Source organism: Cebus imitator, unplaced genomic scaffold (genome assembly GCF_001604975.1).
Source record: "Cebus imitator isolate Cc_AM_T3 unplaced genomic scaffold, Cebus_imitator-1.0 Scaffold21, whole genome shotgun sequence".
Classification (NCBI taxonomy): domain Eukaryota; kingdom Metazoa; phylum Chordata; class Mammalia; order Primates; family Cebidae; genus Cebus; species Cebus imitator.
The window spans coordinates 4,565,656-4,588,864 of record NW_016107336.1 but is presented as its reverse complement, the minus strand read 5'-3'; the positions used below and the strand labels follow the sequence as shown (position 1 = coordinate 4,588,864).

The 23,209-nt window shown below is 38.2% G+C and overlaps 1 protein-coding gene across 1 annotated transcript in view; it reads left to right on the top strand.

Moving 5' to 3' along the window:
• The window catches only part of NUP153 (nucleoporin 153), an 80,014-nt gene that overhangs the window by 32,581 nt on the left and 24,224 nt on the right, over nt 1-23,209 (top strand). Inside the window, exons 6-12 of the mRNA XM_017521426.2 lie at nt 404-494; nt 3,792-3,938; nt 7,044-7,096; nt 7,342-7,468; nt 19,294-19,431; nt 20,329-20,427; nt 21,750-21,837. Coding sequence (XP_017376915.1) covers nt 404-494; nt 3,792-3,938; nt 7,044-7,096; nt 7,342-7,468; nt 19,294-19,431; nt 20,329-20,427; nt 21,750-21,837 — 743 coding nt within the window. The remainder of the gene's footprint in view (nt 1-403; nt 495-3,791; nt 3,939-7,043; nt 7,097-7,341; nt 7,469-19,293; nt 19,432-20,328; nt 20,428-21,749; nt 21,838-23,209) is intronic.

Sequence of the window (23,209 nt, the reverse complement as noted above, 5' to 3'; positions counted from 1 at the left end):
CAGGCAGTTCTCCTGCCTCAGCCTCCTGAGTAGCTGGGATTACAGGCACGCACCACCATGCCCAGCTAATTTTTTGTAGTTTTAGTAGAGACGGGGTTTCACTGTGTTGACCAGGATGGTCTTGATCTCTCAACCTCGTGATCCACCCGCCTCGGCCTCCCAAAGTGCTGGGATTACAGGCTTGAGCCACCGCACCCGGCCTTAAAACATATTTTTCATTCAAAAATTAGCCAGGTGTGGTGGCGTATGCCTGTAATCCCAGCTACTTGGGAGGCTGAGGCAGGAGGATTGCTTGAACCTGGGAGGCAGAGATTGCAGTGAGCCGAGATCATGCTACTGCACTCCAGCCTGGGAGGCAGAGTGAGACTCTTGTCTCAAAAAATTTATATATATATTTTTTATAACTCCCCATCTATTCTAATAGTATTTTCTTTTTTCAGCCTCTTGATAGGAGTGGGATAGATGTCACAGATTTTCAGGCCAAAAGAGAAAAGGTAAGACTTCGTTAGCATTTAGTTATTTAAACTGTCTGCAATTTTGTTGTGTTTAAAGTTCACAAGTACACAGATTGGATTTACTTTAGTCATTAGGTTACATGTTTGAAAAATATTCTTTCTTTTTAGCGCAGTGGTGCGATCTTGGTTCATTGCAACCTGTGGCTTCCAGGTTCAAGTGATTCTTGTGCTGCAGCCTCCCTAGGTAGCTGTGATTACAGGCACACACCACCATGCCTGGGTAATTTTTGTAATTTTAGTAGAGACAGAGTTTCACCATGTTGGCCAGGCTGGTCTCAAACTCCTGAGCTCAGGTGATCTGCTCAGCCTGACCTCCCAATCAGCCACTGTATCCGGCCCTGAAAAATAATATTCTTTTACTTGGTCATTTTACCCTCTTCTGCAGGCCTCGGGACATGTTGTATGTGTAGTAGATACTCATCCATTCAATTTTTTTTTTTTTTTTTGCTATATAGCATTTCCATCTTCAGGATCTTGAGAGACTTTATAGTTTACTATTACCTTTTGGTAAATAAAAATAGGAGTGATCAGCCAGGCACGGTGGCTTGTGCCTGTAATCCTAGTACTTTGGGAGGCCGAGGCGGGTGAATCAGCCGAGGTCGGGAGTTCAAAAAGAGCCTGGCCAACACGATGAAACCCCATCTCTACTGGAAATACAGAAAAATTAGCCGGGCATGGTGATGCGCGCCTGTAATCCCGGCTACTTTGGAGGCTGAAGCAGGAGAATCACTTGAACCCAGAGGCAGAGGTTGCAGAGAGGTGGAGGTTGCAGCAAGCCGAGGTCGCACCACTGCACTCCAGCCTGGGCTACAGAGCGAGACTCCATCTCAAAAAAAAAAAAAAAAAAAAAAGGAGTGATGAAAGCTTGAGGTGAGGTGTTTAGACATTCAGTAAACTAAAGTCCTCTTGCACATCATCGTCTTTGTATTCTTTCCTCATTAACCAACATTATGTCAAATCTGTTGTGTGTAGTAGAATTTCAGTTAGGCACATCTCATCAGCCAAACAAAAAAAATACTGTTCCAAGATAGTGGAACTGATAAAAAAAAATTGATCATTACAGCTTGCTGCCCTTTCGATATATTCTATTTGCTTAAAATTAACTTTGGAGGCAACTGTGGGAAAAAGATATAATGTTTGATAGTTTGGGTTAAAGAGGTATCTTTTGTTAGTTTATAGCTAGTTAAGGATCCTTCGGGGAAAGCTGACTCTTGGATTCTTATTTATGAAAGCATGTTTTGTAATACCAAGTTCCTCAACAGTATTTAAATTATAATTTCATGAATTAATTTCAGGGACTATATTTGAGATATTGGTAGATTATAATTATCTGTACTGAAATTCTTACGCAAAGAAAGCTAAAATTGAACTTTTTTTGGAAGAGTGTTGCTTCTCAATTTTTAGAATTACCTAGACATTTGTAATTAGGCAAGAAGGAATCTATTATTAGCTTCTATGATGGGATTAATTTAAGCCGTTAGCTTTTCTCAACCCCTCATTTATATCAGATTATTTTATAAAAAGAGGTGAAATTTAAAAATTACATCGTAAGTTCTTATCAATAAGAGTTTTACTAGTGGTTGAGTATAGTATCCATAAAAGTTTATTAGTGGGTGCTAAGAAATAAAACACCAGAATACAGTGTCATAGCTCATGTTTCACAGATGTTATCAGAACAGTCTGCAAAATAGACTTATTCAGTTGTAAGGTCACATTTGCAAGGAGGTTTCAGGGAAGAGTTAGTAACTATACAGAGGCTTTGCCCTGGAAACCAACGTTGTTCACAGCTGCTGCTGAGTGAAAGGACTCTGTTCTTAGGATTACAGTCTTTGGACAGAGTTAGAAGCTTTTGGCTGTGTAGTGGTTTTATACCAACAGGATTTTTACTATGTTTCAGTGTAGCAAAGGACTGTTGTTAACAAAATACTTGTGTACTTATATAATAAAATGAGTTCCTTTTCCAGTTTGGAAGTCTTAACAGTTATTTACCATTTAGACTTAGATTGTAAGATTTTTGGTTTGGTATTTAAATAACAATGGGGAAAATCAACTTGGAGAGGGATTTGCTCACATTTTTGGGAATTTAAATATTCTCATAGCTGGGTGGTTTTTTTTTTTTTCTTTTTTTTTTTTTGAGACTGAGTCTCATTCTCTCTCCCAGGCCAGACTACAGTGGCACATTCTCAGCTCACTGAAACCTCCGCTTCCCTGGTTCAGACAATTCTCTTGTCTCAGCCTCCCGAGTAGCCGGGATTACAGGCGCATACCACCATGCCTGGCTAATTTTTACATTTTTAGCAGAGACGGGTTTCACCATATTGGCCAGGCTGGTCTCGAACTCCCGACTTCAAATGATCCACCTGCCTCAGCCTCCCAAAGTGCTGGGATTACAGGCATGAGCTACCATGCCTGGCCCATAGCTGGTTTTAAAATACCTAGTAATTCGGGGAAAATGTGACAAAAGTAAATTTTAGTTAATGTATTTAAAATTCATCCTGAGTCAGGTGCAGTGGCTCATACCTGTAATCCCAGCACTTTGGGAGGCTGAAGTGGGGGGATTGCTTGAGCCCAGAAGTTTGAGAGCAGCCTGGGCAACATGGTAAGATCTCATTTCCATAAAAAATGGAAAAAAAAAAAAAGCCAGGCGAGGTGCCTCATGTCTGTAATCGCAGCACTTTGGGAGGCTGAGGCAGGCAGATTGCTTGAGCCCAGGAGTTCAAGACCAGCCTGGGCAACATGGCGAGACACTGTCTCTACAAAAAATACCAAAAACAATTACCCAGGCTTGCTGATGCACCCCTGTATTCTCAGCTACTCGGGAGGCTGAGGTGAGGGGATACACCCAGCCCAGGGAGGCCTAGGCTTCAGTGAGCTGTGGTCTGGGCGACAGAGCAAGAGTTTGTCTCTGAAAAAAAAAAAATTCTAAAAAGTCAAAATAAAATTAACTCTGTAAAAGCTTAAATTTGTAGTGCTGTTTTGAATATAGTTTTGTATGCATGCATGTGTGGAAAGTGATTAAGTCTGGAATGAAATATAGTGTATCCATGAAGCCATTTTAGAATTATTTGTGTATATTTATGTACATAGACGTATAGATAGATAGAAACCTTTGGCTCCACTTACCAGATTTTCCTGTTGTTTGTTTGTATCTACTGTATATTTCTTTAGGAAGCACTCATGGTCTTTAGGTCACATTAGCTATTGTCAAAATTTAGATATGAATCATTGGTTTATGTGAAAATAAATGTTTGTCTTTGATTTCTGTTTACCTGTAAGGTGGATTCTCAATATCCTCCTGTTCAGAGACTTATGACCCCAAAGCCAGTTTCCATAGCAACAAATCGAAGTGTTTATTTTAAACCCTCTCTGACTCCGACTGGTGAATTCAGGAAGACTAATCAAAGAATAGATAAAAAGTGCAGTGTGAGTATATTTCCACCAGTCTTTGAATATTGATTAGAATGAATGGGACTAAATAATGTAAAATATAAGTTCTCTACTATTGTATTCTAGCAACTATATAACGTATAAAAGTTGTGAGTTAGTGATGATTATGAATTGGTATGCTTTTAAAATAGTTGTCACCTTGATCAAGTCTTTTTTTTGAGACAGAGCCTCTGTCGCCCAGGCTGGAGTACAATGGCATGGTGTCAGCCTACTGCAACTTCTACCTCCCAGGTTCAAGTGATTCTCCTGCCTCAGCCTCCTGAGTAGCCTGTTTCTTGTTTGTGGTGTTGTTCAACTATCTGAAAGTAAATTTCAGACATTATCTTTTGAACCCTAAGTACTTTGACATGCATCCCCTAAGTGCTTTCTCCTATATTATCCCATCTACGAAAATTAATACTAATTTCCCAAAATTATATCTAGTCCATATTCAAATGGTTTTTCATAGCTGCTTTTTTGAACCAGGACTCAAGCGAGGTTCAGATACTGCTTTTGGTTTTGTTTTCCAGTCCTCAAACCCTCACCTTGGCCACATTGGTTTCTGTTTCTTGAGATAATTCACGTATCATACAATTCTCCTATTTAAAGTTTTCAATTCAGTGGTTTTAGCATGTTTAGAAAACACTTTATAAATGAAGTGGTGGTGGTTCAACTCTTCGGCCATCATAATTGTAAATTTTAGAACATTTGTATTGCTATCTGTCCCACCCTTCAAAAATCTCATACCCATAACCATTAGTAGTCACTTAGCATAATGTTTTCAAGGTTCATTCACGTTGTAGTTTGTATCAATTCTTTCTTTCTTTCTTTGTTTCTTTTGAAGACAGAGTCTTCCTCTGTTGCCCAGGCTGGAGTGCTGTGGCATGGTCTTGGCTCACTGTAATCCCCGCCTCCTGGGTTCAAGCGATTCTTCTGCCTCAGTCTCCTTAGTAGCTGGGATTACAGGTGTCTACTACCATGCCTGGCTCATTTTTTTGCATTTTAGTAGAGACAGGGTTTCACCATGTTGTCCAGGCTGGTCTTGAACTCCTGACCTTCTGATCCACCCTCCTTGGCCTCCCCAAAGTGCTGGGATTACAGGCCTGAGCCACTGTATCCGGCCCATTTCTTTCCTTTTTTGGCTTAATGATATTTCACTGTATGGATATACTAGGTTTTGTAGATATTTCATTATATGCATATGCTAGATTTTATTTTATCCATTAATCAGTTGAGGGACATTGGGATTGTTTTTACTTTTTGGCTATCATCAATAATGCTTCTATCAACATTTGCGTATAAGTGTTTTTTTGTGGACATGTTTTTATTTCTCTTGGGTTTAAACCTAGTAATGGAATTGCTGGATACATAGATTTTTGAAGAGACCAGGCAGATTGTCTTATTAAATGTCCCATAACCTGGGTTTGGTTTTTTTTTTATGTCATTTAACTTGTGTTTATTTTATTTATTTAACACCTTACTGTTTATGTCTTTGCTTAAATTTAATCTCATTTTTAGCAACTCAATTTCTTGAAAACCTTGAATCTTAGGGTAGTACAGTGATTGCCCATGTACTTTATGTTGATTCAGCGGTCATTAACATTTTGTCATGTTTGTTTTATCTCCCTCCATACTTTTAAGTTAACATTAAAATTTTGAAAAATATTTTGAACATAGGGTGGTCCAGGTGGCTCATGCCTGTAATCCCAGTGCTTTGAGAGGCTGAGGCAGAAGGATCACTTGAGGCCAGGAGTTTAAGACCAGCCCAGGCACCATAGTGAGACCTTGTCTCTAGAGGAAAAAAAACTAGCCAGACATGGTGGTGTGAGTCTGTAATCCTAGCAAGGCGAGAGGCTAAGGCAGGAGAATCACATGAGAGCCCAAGAGTTGGAGGCTGAAGTGAACTATGATTGCACCACTGAATTCTAGCCTGGGTGACAGAGTGAGACCCTGACTCAAAAAAAAAAATTTTTTTTTTGAACATAATTTGTATTTTTACAGATTTGTAGGAAAAATTTTAAGAACTTTGCATTTTACTACATTTGTTTTATCTTTTTTCTGTATTCTTATAAACAAGGGATTTCCTTACATAATGCGTAACAGTGATCAATCCCAGAAACCTAACACTGGCACAGCACTGTAATCTACAGATTTTATTTACATGTTGTCAGTTGGCCCAAAAGAAAAAATTCCAACATCATGTCTTGCATTTAGTTATCATGTCTCTTTGTCTTCATTAGCCTACAACAGTTCCTTTTGTTTTTTTGTTCTTGTTTTGTGTTTCACAACATTGGCAATTTGAAGTATAGAAGCTAATGTTCTGCAGTTTTATGATTATCTGATGTCTCCTCATGATTAGATTTCAGTTATGTTCTTTGGCAGTGAAAACCATCGAAGAAGTGTGCTGAGCTGTTCTCAGTGTTCAGAAGGCACAGGCTACTAGTTTGTCCCATTCCTGGCAGTGTGGTTATTAAATAAAGTGGTGTCTGTGAGGATTCTCCACTGTAAAATTACTATTTTACCTTTTGTAATGAATAAGTATCTTGTGGAAAGGAAACTTTGCCATTATATTCTTTTCAGCCACGAGTGTTAGCATTATTGATGATTCTTGCCTGTATCTTTTTGGGCACTTAATTGATTTTTCATATTATAAGGTAAATTCAGACTCATCACATACATTTCCTGCCCCAGCCCTGTAATCAGCCATTTTTCTGAGGAGTCTTGATTTCTTTCAGTGGACGTATTTGTACTTTTAAGTTGCAGAGTGTCATTTCGAAACAAATACTTTGCATATTTGCTTGTACAATTAACAGGACAAAAAGAGGGATAAGTAGAACTAATTTTGTGTTAGGTTAGTGAGCATATTGTCTGTACTACCATTTTGTTAAAATAATGGTTGTGCTCACTGACATTTTTTGGTATAATTTCACTGTAACTCTTGGTTACCATTCAGAAGGCAGGGTATAATTTCAAATTGTAGGACTCATTAAAAAGCCATCAAATTCCTGATTCTAAATATTAAAATTAATGGGAAGCAAGGTGGTACTAAGAACATTATAACACATAAGCAAACAAATAAATATGTGTGTATTTCCCCTGCAGACTGGATATGAAAAAAATACGACACCAGGACAGAATAGAGAACAACGAGAAAGGTACTATCATTTCTTATACAGCTGTACCGCTTTATATTTAATTTGTAAGGTTTATATTTGACTTACATGTACTTTTTGAAGATTAAGATCAATGAATAGAAACTTTGTACAAAGAAATCTAAGATTTTAGAATCACATTTTGCTGTATATTTTCTTGTTACCAGTTCCAGTTTTTAGGTATTTAGTTAATAAGTTATGGACAAGAATAATATATCAATTGTTTTAATTTTCTTTTTATTTGCCAGTGGCTTTTCATATCCAAATTTCAGTTTGCCTGCAGCCAATGGTTTATCTTCTGGAGTAGGTGGTGGAGGTGGCAAGATGAGACGAGAAAGAACACGCTTTGTTGCTTCTAAAGCTCCAGAGGAAGAGGTAGGGTTGTACACTCATATACTCTTCAGGTTTATTTAAAAAGCGTTGGTGTGGTGGTGGTAAGGGGAGAGCTGTAGGGGTGGGGTTTGAGGAGACCCAGAGCAAAATTAATCTGCCCTGGAAACAGTCCTTTCAAAATTTATGCTGAAAATCTAACCTAGTACCTTACGTTTTATGGGTATCATAGAACAAAACAAAACTACCCATACTTTTTCAAATAAAGGAATTGCAATTGAAATTATTTGACCCTTGGTATTACTGTATAGTTTTGTGTTTGTAAAACTTGCGTAAATAAATTCATAAGTAGGATTAATACTGTTTGTATTCTTTTTTTGAGATAACAGTATCGCTTTGTCACTGAGGCTGGAGTGCAGTGGCACAATCTCAGCTTACTGCAACCTTTGCCTCCTGGGTTCAAAGCGATTCTTATGCCTCAGCCACTCAAGTGGCTGGGACTATAGAGGTGTGCCACCACGGCTGGTTAATTTTTGTATTTTTAGTAGAGATGGGATTTCACCACTTTGGCCAGGCTAGGTTGACCTCCTGATGTCAAGTGATCCATCTGCCTCGGCCTTGTGAAATGCTGGGAATATAGGCTTGAGCCACTGTGTCCTGCCTGTATTCTTCTTACTTGCCTTTTTCTCTTCTTTTTTTGGTGTTGTATTGTGAAAGGTGACTGTAAATTTTTATCACTGCTTACATATTTATTCAGTTTGAAGATTTACCGTAATCCATTCTGCCATCAGTATACATTTTGGTAGATTTTAATACGCATTAAAGTGAATATGCACTTTTCTGTCCGCACACTTGCAATATTTTCTCTCTCAAGTATTTTCCTAGGAATGGAATTGTTGAATTGTAGGGGATGATCCACACCTATCACTGTATTAGATGTTGCTATGCTTTCCCTTCAAGATAGTTTTGCAGTTTAACATTTCCAGCACATGACAATAGGTAGATCTTTTTCTTTACCAGTATTTGATTTTGTTAGTTTTGAGGTTTTGTTTTTTTTTTTGAGATGGAGTCTTGCTCTGTTGCCAGGCTGAGTGCAATGGTGTGATGTTGGCTCACTGCAATCATTGCCTCCTGGATTCATGCAATTCCCCTGCCTCAACCTCCCGAGTAGCTGGGACTACAGGTGCTCACCACCATGCCTGGCTAGTTTTTTGTATTTTAGTAGAGATGAGGTTTCACCAGGTTGGCCAGGATGGTCTCCATCTCCTGACCTCATGATCTGCCCTCCTTGGCCTCCCAAAGTGCTGGAAATACAGATGTGAGCCACCACGCCTGGCCTGCTTTTTGAATTTTGCCAGTATTATGGACGTGAGGTGGTACGCTGCTGGAGTTTTACTTTGTATTTCCTTGTTCACTAGGTTGATGGGGGCGTCTTTTTGTGTGTTTTTGGACACTTGAGTTTTCTCTTGATCCATTTTTTCCTATGGGGTTATATATATATATATATATATATATATATATATATATATATATGTGTGTGTGTGTGTGTGTATTATGCATATTAAGAAATATGTATGTATATGTATATGTAATTTATTAGAAAGAGTTCTTTATATATTCTGACCATAAATGTTTGGAAAAGATAGGGACAGTCATAAGATTGGTTAAATTAACCTTTTGTCTATAGATTCCTCTTTTTTCTGACTACTTTGAGTTGAACACAAATCTCATTTTAGTTTTATTTTAAATGCATTTCAGCCTAGCTTAAGCATAGTTTTGCTACATCGTCCTTGTGTTTGTCATTTGTTTCCAATAAAAATTTCACCAGTGACTCCCTCATTGACCCATGAGTTTTAAGAGTATATTTTTTGCTTTTTAAACATGCTTTTTCTATTTATGTTGACAGAAACAAAATCATGTTTTGGTTGAAGTTGTTGGATGTCTTAGTTTTCTTCATGTCTGCTGGGATTTTGCTCTGCAGGATTGGCATGGGATGTCTTGCTTTCTTTTCATCTCTGCTTTTCTTTTCCTAGTTAGCAGTCATGTATAGCTCACCAGAATCATGATTTCCTTGGCAGTTTTCACTTTCTGCCATATAAATAGACCTGTCATGAGATTTGGGGTTATGTTGGTAGACGTGGCTCAATTACTGGTCTGAAGGCTTTGTCTTTCTCTTAGGCTCTGTTTCTCATCTACTATAGTATTGTGAAGGGTGGGAATGTACTTTAATGTATGCTATTATCTGGAAAGGAAATATTTTGAATGCCATTGATCATATAAACAGTATATAAATTTTGTAGGTTTTGTAGCAAACCAATTTTCTTTTGTCATTAAAGCTCTTTATTAATTATATTTAAGAAATGGGTTGTCGGCCCTACATGGTGATGGTTCACACTTGTAATCCTAGCACTTTGGGAGATCAAGGCAGGTAGATCATGAGGTCAGGAGATCCAGACCATCCCAGCCAACATGGTGAAACTCTTCTCTACTAAAAATACAAAAATTAGCCAAGTGTGGTGGCATGCACCTGTAATCCCAGCTAACTTAGAAGGCTGAGGCAGGAGAATGGCTTGAACTCGGGAGGAGGAGGTTGCAGTGAGCTGAGATTGTGCCACTGCACTCCAGCCAGGTGACAGCACGAGACTCTGTCTCAAAGAAAAAAAAATGAAAGAAATGGATTGTCTTATCTTGTGGAAATAAGGAATTTATTAGGTTGGCACAAAAGTAATTGCAGTTTTGGACCATGAATTTTAAGTCGTTATAACTAGGCTCAAACACATCTTTATTAGTCAAAACAGGAACCATTACAATCAACACATTTTTGCCAACAAGAAATAAATTTGCTTATTCCTGTAGTGCAAAAATCTGTGCTTTGGGATTTGATGAGCTCTTGGAAAGCATTTTCTGCATTCTGCTGCAAAAAGTTTTCAAGATGCTTGAAGAAGTGGTAGTCAGTTGGCGAGAGATGAGGTGAATATGGCAGATTGACGAAGCAAAACTTGGTAGCCCAGTTCCTTCAACTTTTGAAGCATTGCTTGCACGATGTGTGGTCGGGCCTGTGGAGAAGAATTGGTCCCTTTCTGTTGACCAGTGCCAGCTGCAGGCACTTCAGTTTTTGGTGCATCTCATTGATTTGCGGAGAAGACTTCTCAGACGTAGTGGTTTTGCCAAGATTCTGAAAGCTGTAGTGGATTAGACCAGCAGCAGACCACCAGAAAGTGATCATGGCTTTTTTCCTGGTGCAAGTTTGGTTTGGGAGGTGCTTTGAAGCTGTTTCTCAGTTCAACCACTGAGCTGGTTGTCACTGGTTATCGTGTAAAATCCACTTTTTATTCCATGTCACAATCCGAGAAATGGTTAGTTGTTGTTGCATAGAATAAGGGAAGACGACACTTCAAAACAACAATTTTTTTTAAATTTTCATTCAGCTCATGAGATACCCACTTGTTGAGCTTTTTTACCTTTCCAATTTCCTTCAAATGCTGAATGATCGTAGAATGGCTAATGTTGAGTTCTTTGGCAACTTCTTGTGTAGTTTAAGTCAGAGGATCAGCTTTGATGATTGCTCTTAACTGACTGTTGTCAATTTGCAGTGGCTGGCCATTATTACACTCCTCTTCTTCAAGGCTCTTGTCTCCTTTGCAAAACTTTTTTTCTTTTGTTTTTCGCTTCTTTGGGTGTTTTGTTTTGAGACAGAGTCTTGCTTTGTCGCCCAGGCTGGAGTGCAGTAGCATGATATCATTCGCTGCAACCTCCACCTCCTGCCTTCAGGCTTTTTTCCTGCCTCAGCCTTGTGAGTAACTGTGATTACAGGCATGTGCCATAGGCCTGGCTAATTTTTTGTGTTTTTAGTGGAGACAGGGTTTCACCATGTTGGCCAGGCTGGTCTCGAACTCCTGACCTCAAGTGATCCGCTTGCCTCAGCCTCTCAAAGTGCTCGTATTACAGGGGTGAGCCACCATGCCCAGCCTCCTTTGCAAAACTTCTTGAACCACCACTGCACAGTACATTTGTTGGCAGTTCCTGGGCCAAATGCATTGCTGATGTTGGCAAGTTTTCTTGGCTGCTTTACAACTCGTTTTGAACTTGAATAAGAAAATTGCTCGAATTTGCTTTTTGTCTAACATCATTTCCACAGTCTAAAATAAATATAAAATAACAGCAAGTAATAAGTCATCAGCCAAAAAACATAAGGAAACGTGTATTAAAGTGATGTATATTATAACCACATTTATTTAAGAATGTATTCCAGTTATCAAATGGCAAATTTCCATAATGCAAAACTGCAACTACATGTGCAGCAACCTGACAGTATCTGATTCATATAGCATGAGCTTATTTATTTTTTTTGACAAGTTTTTACATTTCCTGGTAAAATCTGTGGTCTGTTTTGTAAAGTTTATCTCTGTATGAGGAAAGTATAGCTTGACTTTGTTTGCCAGATGATGCATTGTATAGATTTTGCTCATTTCTCTTACCCAACAAAAGGGCTTACTGCGTGATGAACACAGAAGCCTATTCTATGGCACCAGGTTTTGTTTTGTTTTGTTTTGTTTTTTTGAGACAGGGTCTAACTGTGTCACCCAGGATGGAGTGTGTGATCTTGGCTCACGGCAACCTCCACCTCCTGGGCTCAAGTGATTCTCTTGTCTCAGCCTCCCAAGTAGCTGGGATTATAGGCACACACCACCATGGCCAGCTTTTTTTTTTTTTTTTTTTTAAGTAGAGGCAGGCTTTTGTGGCCAGGCTAGTCTCGAACTCCTGGCCTCAAGTGATCCCCACCCACCTTGCCTCCCAAAGTGCTAGGATTACAGGTGTGAGCCGCTGTGCCCAGCCTGAAGATAATTTTTAGTATGTCGGACAGTAAGAGCAAAAGTTAATTAATAAAACAAACTGTTCAGTGCAGCAAAGTCACACCAAACATGTATCTGCAAGACAGCTAAAATTGATAACCTGAGCTTCAGTTTAAGATCTCGGAACTTTATCTTTAAAAACTGAAGGTGAAGGTGAATCCATGCTCCAAAGAGTTAAATCAATGGCTAAGAAATATTCTTGAACTTACAAGATGGCAGATAAGAAAAGAAACAGCTTGCTAAAACTCTCTCCATTTGTGAGATAAAGGTAGCTGAAATTGGCTAGAACTAATACGACCAACTAGAGTTTGCAGAATGAGCTTGCTGACATCACAGCCCAAATTTCGACCTGTTTCATTCTAACTTCCCCAGAATTTGCACGTGACCCATAAAGATACAACTGTGCATACCCAGGGACTTATGACACCTCCTCTTTCCTTCCACCTGCTAATTCTAGAATCTACCCCTTAAACCTTTCCTAATAAACATACTGCCATAAGGCCAATTTTGGGGAAGACAGGTTTGAGCTGGACTCTTGTCTCCATGTTGGTTGACTCTCAATAAAGCATTTCTTTCTTCAGAAACCTGGTGCCAGCCCAGTTGGGAGGATCAGTTGAGCCCAGAAGCTTGAGATCAGCCTGGGCAACATGGCAAAACCCCATGTGTATCAAAAAATACAAAAATTAACCAGATATGGTGATAAGCACCTGTGGTCCCAGCTGCCAGTGAGGCTGAAGTGGGAGGATCACCCTAGGAGACTTTGTCTTTTTTCAAAAAGACAAAAACAAAAAAACCTCCCCTTCACCCATGTCTGTATCACCTCCTCCCTTTTTTAGGCCCCCATCTTCATTCTGGCCAACTGCCAATTTTGTGTCACAGGATTCTTCACCCAGTCTTTCCCATCACTGGCTCTGTTCCACCCTGAAGGTATAATGTACACATTTCTGAAGAAAGAGGTAATAATGCGATGTCTGCCCCAAACTTTCTGTCCACCTTGTGTTTTATTTTATTTTATTTTGAGACAGAGTTTCCCTCTTGTTGGCCAGGATGGAGTGCAATGGTATAATCTCGGCTCACTGCAACCTCCACGTCTCAGTTCAAGTGATTCTCCTGCCTCATCCTCTTGAGTAGCTGGGATTACGGGTGCACACCACCACACCCGGCTAATTTTTTCTTTCTTTTTTTTTTTTTTAATTAGAGATAGAGTTTCACCCTGTTGACCAGGCTGGTCTCAAACTCCTGACCTCAAGATATCCACCCGTTAGGCCTCCCAAAGGGCTGGGATGAAGGGCATGAGCAACCGAGACCAGCCCCACCGTGTGTTTTGTATCTCTATAGAATAGTTTTAGATATCCACTTCTATAGTTATTTTAAATGCAGTGCTGCTTTTTTGTTTCAGATGTCAGATATGTTCAGACCATGGATCGTTTCTTTGTTATAATTAGTGGGAATTTTTGGTAAAAGATTAAAAAAAGACTGGTTACAGTGGCTCACACCTGTAATCCTAGCACTTTGGGGAGGCTGAGGTCAGTGCATCACCTGAGGTCAGGAGTTCGAAACCAGCCTGGCTGCCCCATGTCTACTAAAAATACAAAAATTAGCTGGGTGTGATGGTGGTATGCGTGTAATCCTAATTACTCAGGAAGCTGAGGCACAAGAATCACTTGAACCTGGGAGGGTCAGGTTGCAGTGAGTCGAGATTGCACCACTGCACTGCCGCCTGGGCGACAGACTGAGATTTCATCTCAAAAAAAAAAAAAAAAAAAAAAAAATTAAAGATTATTTTTGTTAGGAGGATGGGGAGTGTATTTTCATGGGCCTTTGGAAGAGTCAAGTGGAAGAGGTTTAATGAGGTGTAAACAGATTAGGCTAATTTCAGATAGTGTTGCTATTTACTAGAATGGATATATTCTGATCCACTAAATTCAGGTTAGTAGACCTCTATACGTAAAATTATCCATTTGGCAGTATGCTTTACCTTTTACTTTATCTTAGATTCTACAATGTGCAAGGATTGTAGTCATTAAATATATTGACCTTTTGCTTTTACTGTGCTACCAGTCATGAGGTGTTGTTGTTGTTGTTGTTGTTGTTGTTAAAAAGCTCATTGATACAAAACACGTGGCAGTATATAAGAAAACTTGAGTCTGGAGAGACTTAATTGCTTGCTCTTGTCATATACAATCCGGCCACTTACTAGCTGAGTGACCTTGGTCAAATTAACCTCTTTGTACCTCCTCAGTTATTATCTATAAAATGGTTATAATAATAAATACTGAGTTCATGTCTGTCACTAAATGGCTGGCTGTATGGTATTATGCCATGTATCTCCCTGCCTCAGTTTCTTCATGTATAACATAAGTGTCTACCTCATGAGATAACCCATGTAAGGATATTAGTGAACTGTGAAATGTTTGTTCTACTTGAGATGTCTCTAAGCATCAAGTTAGCAGAATTCTTGGCTTTTTTTTCTTAGATTCGTGGGATCCACTTATGATCTACTAAGTCAAAATTTGGGGGAGTAGGAATCAAATGATAGAATTGGTTCAAGGTTAGTAATGTAAGGATTCATTGTGGACATGTGTGTGGCTTGAGGAGTTGGCTTGAGAGAGTAAATTATATAGTTGATGTTGTTAGGGTTCTAGGCTAGAGGTTGGACAGAGAAGAGAAGCTTCCCAACAAAATAAGCCAGACGCATCTTTTGTTTGCTCCTCCCCTCCCAGTTGATTATGACAAATTTCAGAGATAAAATGTTGAAAGAACTGTGCAGTGGATACACATAGTAGCAGTTAGATTCCAACATTTTATGTTATATTTGCTTTATCAAAAAAAAAAATTCTACATGTCCATCCTTTTTTTTTTTTTTTTGGGGGTGCATTTTAAAGATAGTTGAAGACATTAATACACTTTGCTCCCAAATACTTCAGCATACATAGAATGAAGTAGAGTTACATATTTGTTTTTTTTTTTTTTTTTTGGTAATTTATGAGATCTGATGTTATTTTTTATAATACAGCAAAATTTACATATAGCGAAATGTTAACTTCTTTGGGGTGCCATTTAATGCATTTGACAAATGCTTATACCTATGTAATCCAACCCCCTATCGATAGATTGAATATCTTCTCTGTCTCCCTAGAAATTTTACTTGTCTTCCTTCTCAGTCAGGCGCCATCACCTCCCTCCCCAGAAGCAATCACTGTTCTCATTTTTCCACCATATTTTGGCTTTGCTTGTTCTGCAACTTCATATAGTTACTCACTACATTTTTTTGGCCCTGGCTGTTGTGAGTAAAGCTGCTATGAACATTCTTATTCAAGTCTTTTTGTAAATATATTTATTTCTCTGGGTTAAATACCTGGAAGAAGAGATGCCAGGTTATATGTTTAACTTTTTAAGGAGTGTCATACTGTTTTCCAAAGTGTTTGTGCTATTTTATATCCCTCCCAACAATGTGTGAGCATTTTATTTAGTTTATGTCCTTACCAATAGTTGATAGTCATCTTTTAAATTTTAGTCATTCTGGTTTGTTTGTGGTGGTATATCATTGTAATTTTCATTTGCATTTCCTTGATGACTAATAATATTCTGTTCTTTTTTATGTGCTTATTGGCCATTTGTGTACTTTTTTTGTGAGGCATCGGTTCAGTTCTTCTCCTCTCCCCTACCCCCCCCAAGATGGAGTCTTCCTTTTTCGCCTAGGCTGGAGTGCAGTGGTATGATCCCTGCAACTTTCGCCTCCCAAGTTCAAGTGATTCTCCTGTCTTAGTTTCCCAAGTAGCTGGGATTACAGGCACACACCGCCATGCCAGCTAATTTGTTGTATTTTAGTAGAGACAAGATTTCACTGTGATGCCAGGCTGGTCTCAAACTCTTGAGCTCAGGCAATCCACCTGCCTTGGCCTCCTAAAGTGCTAGGATTACAGGTGTGAGCCACCACGCTTGGCCCTCCTGTTCAGTTCTTTTGCCCTTGTAAGAATTGGGTTGTCTTCTTTTATTTCTTTTGAGACATTTTCTCTCTTTCTTGTTGCCCAGGCTGCAGTGCAGTGGTGCCGTCTTGGCTCATCACAACCTCCACCTCCCAGGTTCAAATGATTCTCCTGCCTCAGTCTCCTAAGTAGCTGGGATTACAGGTGTGCCCCAACATGCCCAGCTAATTTTTTGTGTGTATTTTTAGTAGAGACGGGCTTCACCATGTTGGCCAGGCTGGTTTCGATCTCCTGACCTCAGGTGATCTACCTGCCTTGACCTCCCAAAGTTCTGGAATTACAGGCATGAGCCACTGCGCCTGGCTGGTTGTCTTCTTACTGAGTTGTAGGAGGTCTTTATAAATTCTAGTCCTGGGTACTTTGTCAGATACATTTATTTTCCCCCCAGTCTGGCTTGCCTATTTATTTTCTTAATGATGCCTTTGATTGGCAGATGTTCTAAATTATATGAAGTCTGGATTTTTTTTTTCTAATATTTTTATTCTTCGTGTCCTAAGAAAATTGTGCCTATCCCCAGGCTGCAAAGATAGTTTCCTGTGCTTGCTTCTAGAAGCTTTGTAATTTTGCTTTTATAGTTTTTCTTTCTAATTTCTTTTGATTTTTATATTTGACCCATGGATTATTTAGAGATGTGTTGAATTTTCAAATATTTTGGGGGAGGATATTGATTTCTCAGTTAATTTCATTATAATTAGAAAAAGATTCAGATTATGACTTCAGTGTTTTGAAATATATTGAGACTTGTTTTGTAGTTCAGTATATGCTCTACTTAATTCTTGAAGAAAATATGTTCTGTAGTTGGGTATAGTGATCTATAGAAGTAAGTAAGGTGATTGATAGTATTAAATCTTTGTTCTTATTTATTTATTTATTTGTTTGTTTGTTTATTTATTTGAGATGAGATGTCATTCTGTCACCCAGGCTGGAGTGCAGTGGTATGGTTACCTGAGCCTCCCAAGTAGCTAGGACCACAGGCACGTGCCACCATACCTGTCCAATTTTTAATATTATTTGTAGAGACAAAGTCTCACCATGTTGCCCAAGCAGGTCTTGAATTCCTGCACTCAAGCGATCCCATCTCGGCCTCTTAAAGTGCTGAGATTACAGGCACGTGCTATGACACCCAACCTCAATTTTTGTTTCATGTATTCTGAGGCCCTCAAGACAGCATATACTTTACATTTGTTCTATGGCTCCATAGTGATTGGTCCTTTTTAAAAAACCTTTGGAAATATTTTTGGTCTTGAAATCTATTTTGGAATTAATATAGCCATTCTTCTTACTAGAATAAGGCTTCTTATGCTTAGTTTCAGGGTGTATCTTTTTCCATCCATATACTTTTAGCCTGTGCATATTTATATTTAAAGTAGATCTCAGGTAAACAGCATATAACTGAGTTTTGCCTTTGTATCCATTTTCTGTCTTTTAATTGGAACACTAAATCCATTTATAGTTAATATAATTTTTGATATGGTTGGAATGAAGCTGCCATTGATCCATTGTTTTCTGTTGTTCCTTTTGAAAGCTGCCATTTGAGGTTAAGGGAATATTATTTAATTATTTACAGTTTATTATTAGAATTTTGTTTTTGTTGGTTTTGATTTTGTTTTTTGAGATGGGTTCTTGCTGTCACCCAGGATGAAGTGCAGTGGCATTGTCATGGCTCACTACAGCCTGGAACTCCTGGGCTCAGGCCATTGTCCCACCTCAGCCTCCCAGGTACTGGGGCTACAGGCATGCCGCTGCACTGGCTAGTTTTTTGCTTGTTTTTAGTTTTTGTAGAGTCAGAATCTTGCTGTGTTGCCCAGACTAGTCTTGCACTCTTGGCCTCAAGCTGTCCTGCCTTGGCCTCCCAAAGTCTTCGGGTTACAAGTCATTTTATTTGTTGACATTTTAACTCTCCCTCTTTTGAATTATTTAGTGGCTTCTCTTGGGATTTCTATATCTGTCCATAACTTTTTACAGATTATGTTACTTTCATACCATTTTCTGTAAAAATAACAAGATTGCAGCTGTGTAGTTAGATTGACTACCTGTCTTCCTTGGCATTTATGCTTTACTTGTATTACTTCTGGATAGGCTGTAAATTCACTGTATACTTTTTGCTTTATATAGTTACATATATTTTAAAGAAATTAAGAGGAAAAAAAAGTTTTTGTTTGCTCACATACTCATTTCTTTCTGAAATTTTGAGTTTCCATTTGGTAGCATTTCTTTTCAGCCTAAAGAACTTGTTAAAGCAGGTTTTATGAAAATGGATTCTTAGTTTTATCTAAAAGTTCTTTAATTTTGCTTTGGGCTTTTGGATCAACTTTATTGAGGTGGATTTATTTACATAAACTGCATCCTTTAGAAGTTTTCAGATTTTATTAGCTGGCAATGAACTTCTCTGAACTCATTCTGTCTCCCCTGTGGTGGCAGCAGGTGAAGCTTTTTAATTTTATTTGGCCGCTTAGTGTCTGTTTCACAGCTGTGTAGTTTACAGGTCCACCAGAGATTTGTATATATATCTCTATGATAATGTTTAATGTATGATGAGGCACAGTCAGAAATTAACAACAACAATAATAAAGTAGAGCCATTGTAACATTATAATGTAATGAAAGTTATATGAATGTAGTCTCTTTTTCTCTCACAATATCTTATATTTAATATTTTTGGATTGTGGTTGTCCATGGGTCAGGGAAATGGTGGAAATTGAAACCATGGATAAGGTAGGACTACTATATATACCTTTATGTTTCATATTAATATGACAACTATAGTATAGAGTAAGAATTATTTTTTTCTCTGTCAATTTTACCAATTAGGAAGTTGGTACAGAAGGCAGTTAGGTTCCTAAAGTCACATGGCTGGTTGGTGGCACAGCTGGGATTAAAAATCTTGTTTAGTTTTTCTGATTGAAGAACCCACAATGTTAACACTACATGGTGTCAGCTTCTTCCTGTTTACCTTCATCCTGAAAATAAGTAGAGATAAAAGAATGATGTGGAAGATTAAATATATCATACAATATGTTATGTTTTAGGAAATGGAAGTTCCAGTATTACCGAAAATCTCTCTACCGATCACCAGTTCTTCACTGCCTACCTTTAATTTCAGTTCCCCTGGGATCACAGCTTCCTCTCCATCACCCATCAGTTTGTCTCAATCATTAACAAACAAGGTACAAAACCACTGTATAAATATAGGTGACATTCATTCTTAATTCTTTATTTTAAAAAATTCTCTACTATAAACGGTTAATTTTCATAATGGAAATTAATAACTTATAGTAAACAGAAATGGAAATGGTGTTTTGCTTTTTAAAAAAAATGTACAAATATCTTAGATACATTATAATGGAGTATTCCTCAACTTTTATACAATACCATAGAGATGGAGATTCTTATAATTTTGTTTCCAAATAATGTTTCCAGTAAGATACATTTTGGGTAGGAGTGTACTCATGTTTCATGTTTTTACTTCTCGGGTAGACTTAACATCTTTTAATCTACTGAATTTTTTTTCTTTTTTTCTTCTTTTTTTTGAGATGGTGTCTCACTGTGTTGCTGAGGCTAGAGAGCAGTGATGTAATCACAGCTCACTGCGACTTCCATCTCCTGGGCTCAAGTGATCTTCCCACCTCAGCCTCCTGAGTAGCTGGGACTGCAAGTGTGCACCACCATACCCAGCTAATTAAAAAAATATATTTTTATAGGTGAGGTCTTGCTGTGTTACCCAGGCTGGTCTTGAAATCTTGGGCTCAAGTAATTCCCCCGTCATGCCCAAAGTGCTGGGATTACAGGTGTGAGCCACTATGCCTGGCCTGCTCCTGAAATGTTAACGCTTGCTTTCACTTTTTCTGAACATATTCTTATAGATGTCACTTTACTTCTTTATCCAAATACCCACCTCTGAGATCGTGTGTGCTCCTAACAGGAAGCCAGATTTTATAGCACTTACGGTTCAGTGATTTTTAATTTAAAAGGAAAAAAATACTTAGTGTCTTCGGAATAATCAGTTTGCTTAACGTCTTTTATTGTAAGTTTATATTTCTAAGCAACTCTTTTTGGGAAACCAGGTACAGATGACCTCTCCGAGCAGCACTGGCAGTCCCATGTTTAGATTTTCATCTCCAATCGTAAAATCTACTGAGGCAGATGTACTACCTCCATCATCTGTAAGTAACAAGCAAGGAATAGTATATATTTATTGATTTCAAAGCCATGTTATACTTTTATCAAATCTAAGATGCCATTGGTTGTGAGAAACACTATTATGTTTCTTCCAACTTGAAAAATACTCCGTGGATAAAACTTTTGAACAATCATATTCTTCACTCCATATGTATACATGTATGCATATTCATTTTCTTCTGTACCATTTCAAAGTTAAAATGCAAACATCTTGATTTTCTTAATGATTCTCCATATATCCCATAAGAAAAAGGACATTCCTTTGCATCATCACAATACAGCTATCATACCCAAGAAATTTAACATGATATGATATCGACATGGTCTGTATTCAGATTTCCCCATTATCCTCAGACTGTCCTTTAATTGCTGTTTTATTTCCTAGAGCCCATTAAAGACTAGGACCTAATCAACTAAATTATGTTGCATTCAAACATGTCTCATGATTTACCTTTGATCTAGAAAAGTTCTGGGCATTTTTTTCCTTCATGATTGAGAAGTAAATGTTTTAGGTAAGAATAATACATAGCCTAATATTCAGATTGCCCCAGATTTGGGATGTTTATTATTTTAATATGTCACTTTCTGTTTTTACTGTGTTCTTGTTTTCTGACACAAGTAGATGTTACAGATCAAATGTAATGTCCTTGCCACGTGCTGAAATCCATCAGTTGTCCCAGAAGTCTCATACTTTTTATTAGAAAATGGCATTTGAGGCTGGGCACAGTGGCTTATACCTGTAATCCCAGCACTTTCGGAGGCCAAGGCGGGCGGATCACTTGAGGTCCTGATTTTGAGACCAACCTGACCAACATGAGGAAATTCTGTCTCTACTTAAAATATATATACATGTATAACAAAATTAGCCGGGCATGGTGGTGCACACCTCTAATCCCAGCTACTAAGCAGGCTGAGGCAGGAGAATTGCTTGAATCCAGGATGTGGAGGTTGCAGTGAGCTGAGATTGTGCCATTGCACTCCAGCCTGGGCAATAAAGTAAAACTCTGCCTCAAAAAAAGGAAGGAAAAGAAAACGGCATTCAGAAACCTGGAACTGGGCATGAGGAACACACCATTATTTTTTTAATATACTATTTTGATAGAAAAAATGCCTGAGAAATTTAAAATGCTGCCTGTTAAACTGTGACATTGCCATTCAGTGTAAGAATCTCACTTTTAGAGATTGTGAAATATGATAAATATGTCTTAAAATAGATGAAAGTATCTTTTTTGACTTGAGATAAAAATAAGCTCTGTATTTGATACTTACTGAAAACTAAGTGTAAGGATGTTCTTTCTCTTTACAGATTGGATTTACATTTAGTGTGCCTGTTGCAAAAACAGCAGAACTTCCTGGTTCTAGTAGTACCCTAGAACCAATGTTAAGTAGTTCAGGTAAGTAAAAATTTCTTACATTTTTACATAAAACAGTTGCATACAGTAGATTAGTATTCAAATTCTTTGACCTTTGGTAATTCTTATACATGCCTTCATTTGGATGAAATAAGCTCTGAAAAGCAAGCAGCCTTTCAACAGTGCTTTTTATTAATGATCTTTACAGATTCTTCGCTCCCTAAATGGAAGTGTCAGTTTGGTTTTGAGAGAGATAGGCACAGTAGCAAATGTATCCATTGTCTTTGTTTAGTCAAAACAAGATGACAAGTTAATTTTAAAGCAAGTCTCATTATAAGAAATTTGTGGATTGTCTACTTTTAATGTAGTAGATTTTATTTCTAGTTTTTACTGTTGAGTTCACAAACATTTTTATGTATAAAGGTTATGCAGGCCCATGCAGATTGTGATACATAATTTCTGAACTGAAGAAATCAACATCATTGAAGGAAGGAGGCCCTGGCTCATGCCTGTAAACCCGGCACTTTGGGAGGTCAACATGGGAGGATTGCTTGAGGCCAGGTGTTCAAGACCATCCTGGGCGGCATAGCAAGATTCATCCCTACCCAAAAAAAAAAAAAAAAAAGGAAAAAGAAATAACTAGGTAGTGGTGTGAACCTGGGAGGCTGAAGTGGGAGGATTGCTTGAGCCTAGGAAATTGAGGCTGCATTGAGCTGATTGCACTACCACACTACAGTTGGGTTACAGAGCAAAACCCTATCTCAAAAAAAAAGTTGGGGGGGGGGCGAGAAATGAATAATCAGAGAATTAAAACATAGAATTATTATTATTTTTATACATATATATTTTTGAGATAGAGTCTCACTCTGTCCACCTGGCTGGAGTGCTGTGGCGTAGTCTTGGCTCACTGTAACCTCTGCATCCCTAATTCAAGCAATTCTCCTGCCTCAGCCTCCCAAGTAACTGGGATTACAGGTGCCTGCCACCACACTGGCTAATTTTTTGTATTTTTAATAGAGATAGTGTTTTACCTTGTTGGCCAAGGCTGGTCACAAACTCCTGACCTCCGATGATTCACCCAACTAGGCCTCCCAAAGTGCTGGGATTACAGGTGTGAGCCACCGTGCCTGGGTGCATCTTGTTTCTTATCGTTTCTTTTGTTCCATCCCTCCTCTCCCCATCATACACAGAAATACACATTTCAGGTCACTTTGAAGCATTACCAAACATCTTAATTTCATCTGTATATAGAAATCTCCCCTTAAAAATATAACCGTAAAACCATTATCACACTGAAAATAAAGATCTTATTTTAAATATAAGGATGTAAGCTTGGAAAGCATAAAAAGTCAAAGCAGTAAGTCACTCATCTTACTTCAAACAGCCATTATTACTCTTTAGATGTAAACATTCT